Source organism: Labeo rohita, chromosome 8, assembly GCF_022985175.1.
Source record: "Labeo rohita strain BAU-BD-2019 chromosome 8, IGBB_LRoh.1.0, whole genome shotgun sequence".
Classification (NCBI taxonomy): Eukaryota; Metazoa; Chordata; class Actinopteri; order Cypriniformes; family Cyprinidae; genus Labeo; species Labeo rohita.
In genome coordinates this window covers 22759133-22777563 of record NC_066876.1, presented here as the reverse complement: position 1 = coordinate 22777563, position 18431 = coordinate 22759133, and the positions used below count along the sequence as shown (strand labels likewise).

The window sequence follows — 18431 nt, the reverse complement described above, 5'->3', positions numbered from 1 at the left end:
TTTCTTTTTTTGTTTCGTTTGTTTGCACTGTGAAAAGCAGGGTTACTATCATCAGTTAAAACCAAAGACATTTTTTATTGAACTTATCAAAATGAGTTAATTGAAATAATTTAAATCTGAAATAAAATCCCAAAAATAGATGAAAACTTAAACTAATCAAAAAATGTAAAAAAACAAAAAACAAATTAAGTTGCCTTGTTGAAGTTGTAAGTGAAATAACACAAAAACTAAAAATTTGTAAATTAAAAAAATTAATTAAACGTTATTTAAACATAAAGTAACTGAAAATATGAATAGCTTATAATTGTGTATATATATAATGATAAAATAACACTGGTGAAAAGTAAAATGTGAATTTTCAGTCATAACTGTTTTGACCCTTAAAAATAAATTACATAATTATCATAATATTTATTAAACAAACTTGTTTACTTGAATACAACTTGTTAATTAAAAAGTAGTTTTATCCTTTTTTTATTTCTTTTGTTTGCACTCTGAAAAGCAGAGTGATTATCGTCAACTAAAATTAAAATTACTTAAATCTAAAATAAATTATAAAAAATGGATGAAAAACTTGAATAAAAAAATGATTAAGTTGAAGCACTAAAATTACTAACTGGAAACTAATAAAAAGTAAAACAAAACTGTTTAGAGTTTTAAAAATAAATCAAACGTAATTAACAAAGTACCTGAAAATATTACAAAAAAAGTGTAATGGTATATAAATAATACAAAAATAACACTGGTGAAAAGTAAAAATGTAAAGTTCCAGCCATACCTGTTTTAACCCTTAAAATAAATTAAATAATTATTACAATAATTAGTATTCAGCAATATTGTTTACTTGAATACTTATTTTAAAATAATTCTTTTTATCCTTCCTTTTTTATTTTTGTTTGCACTGTGAAAAGCAGTGTTATTATCGTCAACTAAAACTAATGACATAATTGTTTACTGAAGTGATTTTAATCTAAAATAAATGATAAATAGATGAAAAACTTAAACCAATCAAAAAATGTTAAATGGTGCATTGGCAAATAAATAAGAAATGTTTAAGTTGAAACGCTAAAATTATTAACTGAAAATGAATAAAAACTTTTAAAAATACTTTTATAACACTTTTAAAAAGTTTTAAAAATAAAGTAACTGTTAATAATAAATATGTAAGTATACAAATAATACTAAAATAACACTGGTGAAAAGTAAAAATGTGAAATTCCAGTAATACCTGTTTTGACCTTTAAAAATAAATTAAATAGCTATTATTAAACAGTATTGCTTACTTGAATAAACAACCAGTTAATTTTTTTATCACATGAAACATATTTTTAATATACCTGTTTTTCTTTCTTTCTCTTTATTTTTCTTTCTTCCCGTTACGCTCTCATTCTATGTCTTTGTATTAAACTCCAAGTTTAATGGACTTCTGTTGTTTTCTTTTCCCTGATGAAAAGGGTACGTTACTAACAATCTTTGTTTTTAGAGGAGCTTGTATTTCAGCCTCACCTCCAAGCTCTCCCGAAGCATTGTAATTAAAGGGAGAGACTGTCATTTGTTAGGCCCTTGTGGTCTAATATGTCCCCCTTCTTGGACCGTGAACCCGCCCTCGTCTCAGCTTTATATTTTCATAACCTAAACCACCTGTCACCAAGACAAAGCCTGTAGCTTTTATAGGGAACTAAATATTTTGTTTGGAGTGAACGCCCAACCACGGTTAGCCTGGGCTCTACTGGTCCCTGCGTACTCAGGACAGAATGAGTGAGTGAGAAAACTTCAGCTTTGGATGTGCCCTAGCCCAAAGAAAAATGAAAATATCAGGCAGCTTGTAAAAAAAAGAACAGTCTCGAATGGTCGACCGAAACCCGTGCGATGAGACAAAGATGGAATGGTTACACTCCACATTTTAACCTTGGAATATCATTTAAACACCTGGACTTGAACTTTCCTGGCCTTAAAAATTACATTTGTGTGCCAATATGAGTATCAAATAAATGATTAGTGTATTCATTACAGGGTTAGTTCACCCAAAAATGAAAATTCTATCATTAATTATTCAACATCATGTCGTTCCAAACCTGTAAGACCTTCGTTCATCCTCAGAACACAAAGATGTTTTTGATGAAATCCGAGAGATTTCTGACCCTGCGTAGACAAGCAATGGAACTGACATGTTCAAGGCCCAGAAAGGTCATTAAAATAGTCCATCAGTGATTCAAAGAAAACAAAAATAACAACTTTATTCAACAATTTCTTCTTTTCCGTGTCAGTCTTCGACTTGCGTTCACGAGTGTACCACGACACATGCATGTGATCCTGCTGACACAGGATCTGGCAATCTGACGTATATAAATATAACAAAAGTTGTGGCAACATGGTATGCTCATAGTTTAGCTAGTCAAGCTTTTACATATTAGTTTGTGAATTTTCATTAATGCCACCCTTCCTTTTAACTCATTTGTTTATTGTTCCACCAATCAGCCTTAATTAGTTTGATCTGATCAGCTCACCATGACCAACCACTAAAAAACTTCCATGAGGAAAGCAAATAGTATGTAATTTCATGGCACAGTGGGGTAATGTCAAATATCTGCTTAATTTAATATCTTTAGTCAGTTTCACTAGTGGTTTTGCATTGACTTACTTGTAGCAACATTTGTGTAGATGAATTTGTTAATGACTCCCCACTTTCTGGCCCGGTTCTGTTGGCCTTCACCACATTAATCAAAGAAAAACAGGAGACGACGCTGCACTTGACATTTTCTTGAGCTGTTTTGATCATATTTAAGTGTAAATTAAGCAGGCCGTCAATTTGAGGTGAGATGAGATTATATCCACAAAAATATCACAAGCAAGAAGAGAGGCATATGCAGCGGCACATTTTCCTACCAAAGAAAACACTGAGTTTCCATGACATGTGCTGGAAATATATTAAATCTCAACTTGACTCTCTAGAGGAAGAGGATTGTGGATTTATCTCATCAAGAGACGTTTTCTGTGTAGTAAAATGGCGTGTTGTCATGCAAAACCAGGATGATATCTAGAGCTCTGGAGTATATATATATGTTTGTGTCTGTGAGAATGTTTGCCCGTTCGTGTTTCTCCGGAATATATTTATAAATTCAGTTTTCCTCTCGAGTATTCAAGGGTAACATTTAGCCTTTCGGTTTCGGGTGAAATGCATTTTGACAAAGGAGTGGCTGTAATTGTGCTGTCAGATTCACAAGGCATGAAAACAAGTTCAATCCCCACACTGCCCACTCTCATTGGCTCGGATTTGATCCAGTAATCAACACGAAATATGATTTGGGAAAATTGCATCCCAATACACTGTAGTAATCACTCAGAAAGCAGCATCTTTGCATTTCCCAGCAGTGTCGGCTGTCATTATAAACCTATTTCTCTTCCTGGCAGTGGTTTCTGAAGTATGCTGAAGTGTCATGGGTTGCGTAAGGTTAACCTTAGCTCCAGTTTCAATAACAGTATCAAGCTATTCTGAGTGAGCTAGCGAACAGAAGTCAAAATAGACTAGATTTTATTAAAGGAGACCTGTTATGCCCTGGTTTTTCCAACATGTAATATTAGTCTCAGGTGTCCCCACAAAATACCCCACATATCATTTTGAGTGGAAGCAGAATCACACTGTTTCCGTGCATGTCTCTTTAAATGCAGATGAGCTGCTGCTCTCTGCCCCCTTTTCCAGAATAGGGCTGTGCCTTTACAGCTCGTACATCAGATATTCTGCCAAAAAATCATTAGTTTGGTTTGCTTATCATGTCTAGTGCGCTGAAATCATGCGTTTTTTTAACCATATTAGTTAAAACTTCTGATATAGGTTTTTTTGAGCAGATACATCCGAAGCAAGCGCACAAAAAGCGGCTGTCACACAGCATCTAAGTATTAAACTAATACTTCTCTTGCATGTCTTATTGCGCTTAAACTGTCAAATACACAAGTTTATGTTAAAAAAAAAAAACAGTTATAAAACCTGTCGGTTTTGTCTGTGAAGGTAAACATCTGGGGAAAAAATTGCATGTTTATATTAGATCTGTGTGGCAGTAGTGTAATATACAGTAAATAAATCACTAAATTGACTGCGCTCTTGTCTCCTCTGAGGCTGGGACTCTAAATAGTGTTCTGTGCTCGTCTGTGCAGCCAACGACAGAACAGTTAGCATGCTTTGCTCAAACTTTTGGCATGGCGTTAAAACTGGTTCAACATTGTCGCTTGCAAAAACAAAATGACAGCATCATGGGTGGAAACGTGCAGATTAAGGGCGTTAATATATACATATATATATATATACATGCTTGCAGGAAAAAAAGGCTTATGAAACAAAGTTTATGGGTTGTCCTTTACGTTGCACCAATTATGCATTGGTGACCCGATTATAGCACTTAAACATGGAGAAATTCAGATTTTCATAATATGTCACCTTTAAGTGAAAATGTTTTCATGCTGTATGGTTAGTTAAATAACTTGTATTGAGGCATGTCAGTTTAGATACCTGGTTGTTTATGTGGTCTGTAGATTGTGAAGCTAGTCTTTTTGTTGATCAATGAGCAAGAGCTGCTAAAACTCCTTGGCGCCACGGCTGCCGTGCGCACTGTTTTTATACCTAAACGTGTCAAACGTTTTAATGTAGATTCTCAAGGCTGTGTGCTAATATTTGGGCACTGCATTGTGCATTTGGGGAGTCATTAGTCTGTGGTTTGGTGTTGTTTCGTGAATCAAGCCATCAGTCTGATGTATACAAACTCTTCAGCGGGGAATGGGAACAGATTTTCCTTTTTTAGCATTATTAAATCAATACATTTGGGGGTAGTTAAAGACGTCTGTTGGACTGCTGTGAAATTACTTAAATCTTAGTGGAAAATACTGAGCCAGGGGCTTATGGCATGAACTCCCTTTTTCTGTTTTTAAACCTTGTCAAATTTTAAAAAGACTTCAGCGGTCTGTGAATGAAAGCCAAAATCCTGTTATGCTTTTAAAAGGTTTGGGTGGGATCCTGCTGAGCTCTCTCTCTCTCTCTCTCTCTCTCTGTCTGGCAGTCATTGGTTTTTACTCCATATTAGTTTTAATAGGTTCCTCAGTTCTGGCCTCCGACTAAGTGTCTGCCTCACATTATCAGAAAGACACTGATTGTAGTGAACGTGGAACGTCCAACTCGTTAGATTCTGCTTTGAAAAGTAGAGTGGGGTGCGTTTGCATTATTTAGATCCTCATGGGCAGGACACATACCACCTACTGTCACCACTGTATTCTAAACCTAAAGTCACGCTATCATGATATATGGATGTTTCTTTAGCTACTATCCAGATACATTTGAAAACAGCATTTTCGTTTTAAAACGCTCTCTGTGTTTTCCAAATGTTTCACATCCATACTGAAACATAAGAATACGTTGCTCTCACTTTACCGGGCTTGCGTACAGCTTAAATAAAAGCTCACTTTTCATGAAATTCTTCTGGTAGGATCATTTTATTTAGGAAAATACCATTCACTGACCATTCACAGGTCGAACTCACTCCCGATTGTTTGTCTGATCTAAAACGCAACTGTTCCCATGTCTATGATATAAAGAGTGTACAAAGTAGCATATCTGTAGCAAAAGTGTGAAACTGAATAGCGCATAACAGGCACAATATGGGTATAAACAGATATTTATTGGTACAACATGTGTCACATGACTAAACATGTAGCATTGTTTTTAAAAGTCTCAGTTTTCACAGTCCACAGTACAATGCGAAAAACAGTGTTTTCAATGAGATGGTATTTTTGTCAAGGAAAACAGCTTTTTGAAAAAGTAGCACTTTTTCAAAAAGCTGGTTTCCTTGACAAAAATACCATCTCATTGTGGACGGAAGGCCATAACAGAGAGAAAAAGATGTGTTTTCAAAAGAAAACGTATTAGTGTGGACAAGACCTTACACTTTAATGTTCCAGGGTATGATTTTTATCAAAACTAGAACTAATTTTAGATTTTATATAGCTGTGTATTTATCAAATAGCTCTTTTGTATTTGTTTTACAATAAAAATTGATCAGTATTTATTTTGTGAAAATTATTTCCATCCATTTTATACAAATTACAAACTATCCACTTTTTTCCACTTCATTGCTTTTTCACTTTAATCGTTTAATTTACTGTTCAAAATGTTTATTTTTTTAATGTTGAAAACTGTTCAAATGTTAATGTTAAAATGAAGTCTCTAATGTCCACCAAGGCTGCATTTATTTGATTAATAATGCAGTAAAAACAGTTATGTAGTGACATATTATTACAATTTGATATAAATATTTTCCTTTATAATATATTTTAAAGGTATTTTTTTCCTATGATGTGGAAGCTAAATCTTTAGCAGCTATTACTCCGGTCTTCAGTGTCACATGATCCTTCAGAAATCATTTTAATATGTTGATAGAAACATTTCTTATTATCAGTGTTGAACAGTTGCACCTCTTTGCATTTTTGAGCAAAACTTTCATAAAGTTCAAAGGAACAGCATTTGAAATACACTTTTTTTAACAAAGTCTCTTCAGTTCAATTTAGTACATCCTTGATGAATAAAATTATTAGTTTCTTTCAAAAAATGTAAATTAAATTTTTTTTTCATGTTTTTGCTGTACTTTCGATCAAATAAACGCAGGCTTGGTGAGCAGAAGAGACTTCTTTAAAAAAACATTAAAAATCTTACTGTTCAAAAACTTTTGACTGGTAGTGTACATGAAAAGTGAAATGACTGTTGGCTATGAAAGAAATTATAGCAAGTCAAAGTAGTTGGCCTTTTTATTTCAATAATGTAACTTTAACCACAAAATGCTATTTAACAGTACACAATCTGAGATGTGATGGAAATGACATTGTGAGCCAAAAATTACAGAAAGATTAGAATGAATGTTAGTGATGAATGTTTGTCCTGTGTTAGTAGACAAAACTAGTGTGAAAAGTGTGTTTTAAGAAGTTTTATTTTTCTAAAACTCTCCAAAAGTGACCATTGTTAAAGAAAAAGCCCATATAAATCGCTCTGTGCATTCAATTTAGATGAACCGGATCCATCTCGACTAGACTGCGGTCGGGTTCAGATGAGTTTTTATCTGATTTAGCCAGCTATCCCATAGCGCTCCTCCTATTGTGTTACTTGTGTTTGTACAGATGTCTTAGTGATTTCGATTCTCTCTCTTTCTCTATCTTGCAGTCCTGGTATCTGGGGAACTGATCATCACACGCACGCAGACGAACCCAAGGAGGCACAGACATGGATTTGAAAAATCAATTTTTTGTGGAATTTACAAGAAAAAAAAAAAGTTGTGAACGAGATGCGAGAGGGAAAATCAGATATATATGCAGTATTTGTATATATACACACACATATATATATATACACAATATGTGTGTATAGATATATGTGCACACATATTTATATATGCATAACGACGTACAGTATAAGATGCTTCAATACACTTTTTTTCGAAAAGACAATGGAAACGGAGAGACGAGCGTGAGAGAACGGCCATAGATGGAACGGAAGAAAAGGAGACAAAAGAGGAGGATGTTTTTTTTGTTTGTTTTTCTGGGAGGGCAGCCCCGAACTATGGCGTACGTTGACGGACGTGTCGAAAAAGGCCCACCCTGACTCCCTGCCTCCTGGAATGCCTCTCCTCAACCCCCTCCTTCTGCTACAGGTGCTGCTTCCTCCTATATGCAAAATAAGTATCCTTTATTTTCTTAACGAACAGGGAAGAGAAACCCCAACGAAAGGGTTTTTCCGCTAGCATTTCGCCACAGGTTTGGAGGTGAGCACGGTCTGTTTTTATTCGTTTTTTTAAGTGCGCAACAGCAACGTGGAAAAGGAAACGAAAAGGTCGATGCTTCCGTTCACACGACATTTCGGAAAACGAAAAAGAAACGCAAAAGGCTACTTTTCATCCACTTTTATTGACAATCATATATCTGCGTCCTTGGTTTCGTTCAGAGGGTGATGTTTTTCTAAATTGCATTCTCCACCGTTTGTAACGGAGTCCACTTTTTGGTGGAAGCCCGTCATGTTTTTTGTACATCGGAGGAATATTAGTGGTACCTCAGTGACATTATACATCACAGTCAGCGTCTATACACACATGCACACACACTTACATGGAAACACACCTGTCTTGAGGCAACGGCATGTACTGTTAAAGGCTACACGAAGTGTGTGTGTGAGCTTCATAGGATGAGCCAGGGAATAGCAGGGGCGAATTAGCACCTTCCTCTCTTCGCAATATGACAGCCCCTCATTCCCTGCACCCCGCCGCCGTAAGTGTGTGTGCGTGTGCATCCGTGTGTTTGTGCGTGTCATAAACAAGTAGTCCCTTATTCATCTCTGTGAGTTCACAGATTAGGGGGTTTTTGATTCATGTAGATAACGTGGATATTTCCACATAGTGACAAAGGGAGTTGAAATATAGTTCTGTCATTACTTAGACAGTATTGGGTGTAGAGGATAGAATTTTTTTCTCTCTATGTGTAATTTGTTGAAATTCATTGGAAATTACAGGCATTGCACTACTTTTACATTTTTATTTTTTTTCCTCTTTTGCAAATTCCTGTTCGGCCTAATCATATGGAATGCTGCGAGTCGATTATTTTTGTCATGTTCTGATCTCACGGTAGATGAGGCTTGGTTTCCGAGTAGTTGATCAGAACAATCCAACATTTTCTATGTAAATGTGTCCATGTTTATGTGATGATTACTTTTATACAATTCCCATAGTTTAAGAAGAAAAAAAAACAAAAAACAGGCTTTCTTTTTTTCCCACGTTTCTACTGCGAGAAACTATGACTGTTTTTATTTCGAAGCAGATTATACACTTTAATCCGTAGGAATGTCAATGACGTGACGCGAGACGGGCTGTGATGCCCTACGACGACATACGAAAAGGAAGTCAGCGGCTATGCCGCCCATCCCAGAGTTCCCCTGGGAGGCGGACGCCTACGACCAGCATGTCTCTGGTTGGTTGCCTCAGAAATGGGTTATTCTGCACTCTGAGATGTGTTGATTTGTACTAATGAAACAACATCAGGGCTTAATCTACAACGCTACCGAACCCAAATCACGAAGCCATGAAAAGTGCCTGAGACATTGCAAGATTTTCATTTAAATTCTTCTACTTTTTTTTTTAAGACTTGGACGTTTTGCTTCATCTATTGTGGGTTGTTGTTGTTGTAGGAGTTCGAGGGGTTGTTTTTATGCCCAGAGACATATTTTAAAAGACCTAGCAAGCCCCTCATCAGCTGCATGGGCTAACGCTTAGCCACCGGAAACGCAGACGGCTGAACAAAACACACACATACACCCTTGTAATCTGCCAGGACGTGACAAAATCAACACATATCAGAGCTTTACTAGGTACCCTTACAAAAACACACACATACACACCGATATGATATAATATCCACACTCTCTGGTTGCTTCGCTAACCTTTTATAATGGCTTTGCATACACATTCTATTGAGTTGACCATTGTAAGGCCCACATACGACATGACTTGTTTTAATGGTGCTGATATGAAAATTATATGGAAATCTCTATATATGAATTATATATAACTGTGCATGGTGCTTTCAAAAGAAAAATCATGAGAATTAAGCTCAAACGACCACCGTATCGCTGACATGGGCGCATGGCAGATAATCTTAGTATTAGCTCTGAAGCAAAATGCTCCCCGACTTCTCCTTAACAACCCCCCTTTGAGCAAAGAGCCAATGACACAGATGGATTTTACCTTTGTACTACATTGGTTTGACTTTTATCCAACAATCCCTCTTCTACTTTGCACGATATTTTATAAAACATATTATGTGCCTTGCCTTTAGTTAAGAACGATAATGCGTAATTTTAAAGGAGTCGATTACTTTTTTCTCTTTTATTTTTTTGATGTAACCAGTGTCACAAAGGAAAATAATGCTGCATGTTTGATTGCCTGTCATTATCAGAATAAGACTTAAAACAGGTTACCTGATAGCTGTAGTTTTGGATGGGTGCGAGAGGCTTTTTTTGACCCTCTTCCTCTTTTAAAAGCATTGTAGTTGGCATGAAATTTTCCCTGCGTTATTTTATTTCCGTTTTATTTCCCTCTTCCGTTCATGTATTGAGAAAGTAACAATCTGTGAAAGATGCAGTACCAGCTCTCTTCATATCAGCTTCGAGCTGACGTTTTGATTCCGTTAGTTTGTATGTTATCATGTATTTAAATGAGTACCCATTATGGATGTGAAGAGGAGCGGCCAGAGATGGACATAGTGAAAATTAGATGGCCGTCCTCTATAAACCCATCAACTATTTCACAACTGAGCACTTAGCAAATTATTTTGCAATCAACTTGACGTCCACACAGAGATATTTTTGCTTTTATCAAAGGGTCAAATTTACATTTGATTATTTAAAAAAACCTAGGCATTTGTTAAAGGGATAGTTCACGCCAAAAATGTACACTGTAAAAAGATTATCGGAGTATGTTTTATTAGAAAATACTTCAGTAATATTTCAGTTTTTGTACAAAGTAACACATTTAATCCAATGTGTCATTTGCGATTTCTTTGTAGTTAACTGTGAAATTTGCTAGTAAAAGTGCAAATTTTTTTTTATTCTCCCTCATGTTTTTCTAAACTTGTGTGACGTTCTTTGCTTTTTCTGTGGAGTGCAAAAGAAGATATTTAGAAAAATGTTTACGTGTTTTGTTGTTCGTACAATGAAAGTCAGTAGAGCCCCCACTGACAAAAACAGTTCCACAGAAAACATAAAGGAGGTCATACACATTCAGAACAACATAAGGGTGAATAAACACTAACAAAATGTGAACTGTCCCTTTAACCGTCCCTCATAACACTGGCTGCAATAGAATATGTAGTGATGTGTGACCATAAATGATTACTTTAATTAGTTAATTACTTGAATACGTTGTTTTACTAATCGAGTCCCTTGTATATGTCCATACATTAATGGTAGAATGCTTTCATAGAGAGTAGTTTGTCCAGTTCAATATACAGACACAAGAACAGCAAGAAACCATTGAACTGCTGACTTGGTGTCTTCTTAGAAAATGAATTAACACACCAGGATGCTTCTTCTTCGTCGTCTTCTTTTTATAAAATTAGATGGTAGGAGATAATTTATAATTCGTAGCGTGTAGTGTCAGGGGAGTATATTGCAGAGGAGAAGATATTGTGTATTTCTGGAGCTGGGTCAGGAGAGGCCATGTTGTAGTTTGTGATGCAGTGTACAGTATTGTTTCTGCAATGGATATTGCAATGCTGGTAGCTAATACGATTTGCTGGTAGCTATTTAAAAGTCGAATGAGAAAGAACAAGAGATTTTGTTTACATGACGCCCGTGGTAAGATCTTGTTCGTGGATGATTTGCGAGCCCTCCGTTGCCCACCCTGGCCGAACTGGAATGCTATAGCAATGGCGTTCCATCTCTATCATGATCCAAACCCTTTGCAGAAGTGCTAGCATCATTCAGCAAGCAATTTTCCTTGTGTTTAACAGGACAGGCGATGGGACAGGAGTCTGCCTTGGAGTGTGAGGCCTACGCGTAGTGATTTTAAAGCGGAAACGGCAAACTTCATAGTTCGAAATACGTACAGACTCGCGTGACCCACCGCCTGTCCTGTGAAGATTTGCACTGCTCCATTTTCATCTTTCTAAAGCCGTCAACCCTGTGGCCGGGGTGCGACGGTGGGCTCAGCGGGACAGGGGTTTGATCGTAGTTTCGCCAGCGCAGCGGCTCCGTGGTGAGCTCTGTGAGCATGCCGTCTTCTTCTTTGTTCGCTTTTTGTATATGATAAATTGGCTTCACGCAGCTGAGAAATCGAAACACTTCAAGAGCGGCTTGTGTGCTTTTTAAAGTGGCCACAGGTGATGATTGAACTTGCTACGACGTGAATAATGCATGTAAAATAAACATTATCTTACTGTTTGATTTCGAAACCCTTGACTAATATTTTTTATAGAGCGGTGATTATCCTTTTTATGCGTGTTGTTGAAATGTTACATTTTGAACACAGTTATCTTGTGTATAAATGCTTACCATATATCCAGTAGAATGAGGAAAAAGACAAATGTATATAAAATGTCTTTTTGTATGATAAAATTTTTTTTTTTTTTTTTTTTGTATGTTTGGATTTAGTAGTCATAAGCTTGTGGTCAAGCCACAAAAAAATTTGAAAAGCTCCTTCTAAAGGATCTGCTGTTGAGAAGAAAATGTCAGCACCATTACCACACACCTTTCACAGTTATCAAGTGTTATTTTGAAGACAAAATACGGAAATTCAGTAAATTCAGCATCACTTGTCGTCATTTTAAACAGAGCCGACAGCTTCACTGAGCTTTAGAGGTTTATGCAGATTCCATTGTCATTTTGTTGTTATCTTCAAAACTATTTTTTTCTCTTTTGTCATGCTAGCTTCAAGTTCTTTAAACACATTTTTTTCCTGTACTTCTACTTGGAAGATTGCACTAGATAATCTGGTATTGAAACTTCGTCTAGTAGTAATAATAATAATTCTTTTTAAGGTTTGCTTCTCTGTGGATATTTCTCAGCCTTGATGATCGTGATGAATAGAGACTAATGATGAGAATGAAAGAAAGATAGAGAGATGAAGCTGCTTGAATGGCACCCTTTTATTTACCTGTTGTCATTTATGTGATGAATTTACCCTTTTAAGATGTTGAAATCTTGCCAGGTTTCTGTGCACGGCAAACCGCAGAGGTTTGAACTGGATTGTTGAAGTAGAAACACGTACAGTCACACTGCAACCATCAGTTTCTCTGACTTTTTTCCATTAAAAATCTAAACATCCTTGAAAGAAAATACATTTACCTTAAAATCAAGATTGCATAAAATATTAAGAGAATCTAAAGTTTGTATATATATACATATACATATTACCGTTCAAAAGTTTGGGGTCAGTAACAGTTTTTTAACAATACTTCTATTTAGCAAGGGCATGTTACATCAATCAAAAGTGCCAGTAAAGACATTTATAATGTACAAACTTTCTATATCAAAGAATTGATAACAATAAGAAATGTTTAGAATGATTTCTAAATCTTGTCACATTGGCAGTTTGCCATCACAGGAATATATAATTTTAAAGTATATTGAAATAGGAAACAGTTCTTTTAAATTGTAATAGTATTTCACAGTATTACTGTATTTTGATCAAATAATCAACTTGGTGAACATAAGACTTATTTCAAAAATATTTAGAAATTTTACCAACCCTAATCTTTTGAATGGTTGCGTACAGTATATATGTGACCCTGGACCATAAAACCAGTCTTAAGTAGCACGGGTATATTTGTAGCAATAGCCAACAATACATTGTATGGGTCAAAATTATTGATTTTTCTTTTATGCCAAAAATCATTACACTGTAAAAAAAAAAAATTTTGCTACTCTGCTGCCTTAAAATTTTATGTTTAGTCAACACAAATATCTAAGTTGTCCCTTAGTTCAGCTTAACATTTCAAGTTGACTAAACATTTGAAGGCAGTGAGGTAACAAGTGTAAAGATCGTGTTCCATGAAGATATTTTGTAAATTTCCTACCGTAAATATATTAATTTTTGATTAGTACTATGCATTGCTATTTAGATTTTTTTGTACCCTCAAATTCCAGATTTTCAAATAGTTGTATCTTGGCCAAATTTTGTCCTATCCTGACTTATTTATTCAGCTTTCAGATGACGTATTAATCTCAATTAAAAAAAAATGACCTTTCTAACTGGTTTTGTGGTCCAGGGTCACATATATAAATATAAATTAGGGATGTTTAGGTCTTTTACTTGAGAAAAATATAAACATACAGATTAAAGAATGATTTTTTTTTTTACAGTGCAGTTTCTTGAACCACCTCTGGACAATCAGTGGCGTGGCTTACCTCAGCCCGTTGATAGTTTTATGGAGCGTGTTTGTACAGATTACCATAACTAGCAGGACTTTAGACCTCACTCTTCTGAGTGCCTTCCTGGATTCAGCCTGGAGCTGTTGGATGTGGGTTTACGGTGCGTGATCTTCCCCTGGTTTTGTACGATCAGCCTACTCATGCCTGTATTTACCAGAATTGGTGGAATGTGCATGACTGAAAAGATTGTTTAATTCTGAGGTCCAGGCACTTTAATTAGTCATTGACACATGTAATTATGCTGAATAGAATGTAAATTTCCCTAGTCTAATTTCCCTATGCACCCACTGACATAAACAGGATGTGAGGAGACGCTACTCAGGCATACGTGAGAGAATTAGACATGCATGAGTGTTTCACTTGTACCGTTTCCTTTTGCGGTTTGTGTAATGTAAACCCTGCAATACCGTGAACGTGAACATGTGGTCAGATCTTTGTTTTGTCTCCTCTCAGTAAGGGCTGGACAACCTCTTCAGGGCCGAGGCACTGGAATGCAGTTTCTACTCTTTCCTTCCATTTTCAGTGTTGTGACACTTCTCGCCAGCTGATGAATTGATAGTGGCAGCAACTGGTGAATCTGAAATAGATGATATGCAGTTATGTTAGTCTGCACCGGTTTGAAACCCATTATAACAGCTCAATCCAGCTGCTCGGTTCGAAATCAAACTAATAGTAATACACTAAAGATCTGGGAATTGTACTCTGTGAACCGCATCTATGCAACTAATCCAGGCTTTACTGAAGTCTTTGCGCAGAATGTTCTTGCTAATACTAAGGACTGTTTCAATGTGTGTGAAGCCATTTAAGCTGGGCTAACCTACCATTATAGTTCTGGTATTTAGTGAAAAAAGACTGTTTAATACTGCGTTTACATCTGGTCAGAATTGTATACGAAATGAGATTCATAACTAATCACTACATCAAATCACATCTTCATGCTCTTGCAAAAAATAGAAATGAAGAAAATGAACCTGTAATAAAATATCATTTATCTTCTAAATATACACACGTTCAAAAGTTTGGGTAAGATTTAAAATAATAATAATTTTATTCCATAAGGATGCATTATATTCATTAAAAGTGACAGTTAAGACAAAAAAAGTTGAATTCTGAAAATTCAGCCTTGCCATTACAGAAATTAACATTTTAAAATGTAATCGAAAAGCTATTTTAAAAAGTAAAATTATTTCACAATAATAGTTTTACTGTATGTTTAATAAGCTAAATGCAATAAGTGTGCACAATAGACATATTTCAGAAAATCTTACCGAGCCCAAACTTTTGAATGGTGATTCTGACTTGATTTGAATGCAGCATTATAAATATTCTTGCCCAGGTCTGACAGTGCATTTGTGCATAGGTGAGGTCATTGGTTAAACTGACATTATCCCATTTAAAGTACGTAATTCAAACTTCTCAACTCATGTTGCTGATTGAGCTGTGGGGGCGATGGATGGTTTTAATCTGAAATTTGATGACATTTTACTGTAGAGTTGATGGTGGCGCACTGTTTCTGGGGTAGATATGAATATAAATATGAATGAAGACCCATCCTTAACTTTTATAGAACGGCTTGTTATTTTTACACTCCCTTTTTCACTCTAGCAAACCAGCAATTCAAATCGAAGGTATATACATAGATATAACTGGGTTAAAACACAAGTTTAACATGCAGTGCCTGTCATTTTACCGCTTCGCTTTGGTTTCTTTTTCCTCACCCATGTGATCTCTGTAAACCGGGAGCTGTGGGTTTTCACCGTCCCGCTGACATCATCTCTGCAGTGTTGGTCTGGATTGGAGACAGCTTTTGTTTATCAGACGCTTTTTGTACATTATTATCCAACCGAGGGGCCAGATTTGCCAAAGCCTCTCAATAACACAACCTCTGAGTGACATTGAGGTTCGTACAGTCTGACGATGCTAAGAATGCTAAGGGCTTTTTTAAATCTGGCCCTAAGGTTGAAATGGCTCAAACGGGGTGAAGAAAACGTCTCTGTTCAGAGGGGAGAAAAGCCATTCTTGGGCTTTGCGATTTATGCAATATTTTGATAAGTCTTTCACACAAATGAATTGCCAAAAACACCCTGACATACCGCCTACTCCCGAATGTTTGAGACCCCCAAAACAGTCACACATCGATGTTTCAGGGTGCCCTCTCTCCCATTAGAACAATTGTTTTTTTGTTTTTATTCTGAATTACGTTTTCATTTCTATGAATATTTCTATCGTTGTTGTTTTGTTTGTTTTTAAGCATGCTGTTTTCTCTATGTTTGGACGCTTTGAGTTGAAAGGACGAAGGTTGAAATGTTTTTCAGAGAGCATTCTAATGCAGTGTTAAATTTCAAGGTTTTTGTTGGTTTTTCCTTCCTCTTTTTTTTTTTAATCACATTATTCTTTACAAATATTACCATAGTAGTTACTCATTAAACGCTTGCTTGCTGCACAGATAAACACACTTCACACCAGGAAGGGGCATGTGGACATTTAGTTCAGACGCATACACAACTGGCATGCTGACATGCATCCATGTTCTTTTGGAAAGCATCGGATTTTCGTTATTTGTGTCTATTTCTCTAAGAACCTCGCTAAATTGTAATCTATCAGCAAAAGTCGGTATGTCGAAACGGATGGGAAAATATATGTTTTTCTCATGCACAACAAACTAAATTTGCCATGTGTTTTTGAACTGGTGTGAGGGGGAAATTACAGCTTTAACAATATTTCATTATAACATTGTATTCAGCCATCGCTGTTCGCAAAAAAAAAATCGCTCATGAATACAGTACTGGAAGTATGTTTCCCTATGCAAAAAAAATAAATAAAATGAAAATGAAATAAAAAAATAAACAAAGCTATGCTACAACTCAGAAATGAGGTGACTCTGTGTATTTCTTTTACTTGGCACTTGAATGTTTCTGTTGAGTGATTTTGATTATCAATCACATGTGTCTTTTGGAGGTGTAATATTTTTGTGCATGTTAGATTTATATTCACTATTCACATCGCTCAAACGTGGTGAAGACAGGCCTTGTGCCTGAGGACGAGCTAATTTTAGCTCAGCTAAGCTCTTTTGCAATCACAGAGAGGGAAAAGATGTTGTTGGATCTTATTTCTCACTATAATGATGCATTAAAAGAGTCTTGTTGCAAGAAAGATTTTTGGTATTGATATTCTGGTGAAAGACTTGTCGCTAATGAGGCAATTAGCACATGCATCCCATTTCAAATAGCCAGAAGTGTTTTAAAGTAAATCTACTAAATGTAATGTTGACCTAGGGTCAACCATGAGTGAAGAAACAAACGTGCACACATCAGTGCACCCTACTGTACTTACATTAGCCGTATTTTTCATGCTAAATCTTAGATAATAGATTTTGTCGTTGTAATTGGCACTCGATAGCGGTTACGCAGGAAGAGAATGACTCATTTCTATGCAGAGCAAACTTTGGATCACGAAACATTTTAAATAACAGTTTTAATTACGTGAGCACGAGCTGCACAGAACGGGAGAAATGGAAGAAAGAGCGAACCGAACACTTGCGGTTAGAGGTTTGTTTTCAGTTCAACTTGGCTGAGGAGCGTAACACACCTGACTCTAATCATCCCTCAAATCCATTACCCCCGATACAAGATTGCTGGAGCCGCTTTTGGAAAAGTATAATTTCAGCTCTGGAAAGGAAGTCAAGTTTTATTTCATTTTAATGGTTCAAAATAGCACAAGCCAGCACAAGGTCCTTTTTCTTTAAACATATGAAGGGGGTGAACGAGTGCAATAGCACTTGTTGAAAGCTCCACGTGAACCTCGCCAGGAGCCCCTCATGAGCTCACTGCAGAATGGGAGTCAAATTCCATAACAGACACTAACCAGAGGTACCTGTTCAGTTTCAGTATTTCCATGAAACGTTAGCTTTTGGACAGCAAAGTCATGACAAAACTGTATGATTTTGTTCTAAAACTGATTCAAGGGACGGGGATATGTAATTAGCCCAAATTGCATCCTAGCTTTAATTACAATTACGAAAAACACTATATATTATTGTACATACACCTTATATCCCTGCTGAAAAAAAACAAAAAAACAGCTAAAACCAGCCTAGGCTGGTTGGCTGGTTTTAGCTGGTCAGCAGGCTGGTTTTAGAGGGGTTTTGGCCACTTCCAGACTGGTCTTAGCTGGTCAGGCTGGGAGACCAGCTGGAACGACCAGCTAAAACCAGCCTGACCAGGCTGGGAGACCAGCTAAAACCAGCTACTTTCAGCTTAAACCAGCCTGGGCTGGTTTAAGTTTTTTTTTCAGCAGGGATGTGTGAGAGAAACAGCTATATAAAATGATATATACAGTATAAGTTATAACAGCTGAACTCAGTACTGAGATATTTCTATTTTAGATAGTTACTTTGTCGATTTTTGCTCGCCAACTAAAATATTTAATATTTTCTTAATCAGTTTTTAAACGATTCAGCTGCGTAAATGAATCCATGACTCACTCC

The 18431-nt window shown here is 36.2% G+C and overlaps 1 protein-coding gene across 1 annotated transcript in view; it reads left to right on the top strand.

The window, feature by feature from the left end:
* The window catches only part of nfic (nuclear factor I/C), a 121563-nt gene extending 105035 nt beyond the window's left edge, over positions 1 to 16528 (top strand). The window contains 1 exon segment of the mRNA XM_051117666.1: positions 7196 to 16528. Within this exon segment, the coding sequence (XP_050973623.1) occupies positions 7196 to 7216 (21 nt within the window). The 3' untranslated portion in view covers positions 7217 to 16528.
* The last annotated feature ends 1903 nt before the right edge of the window (positions 16529 to 18431 follow it).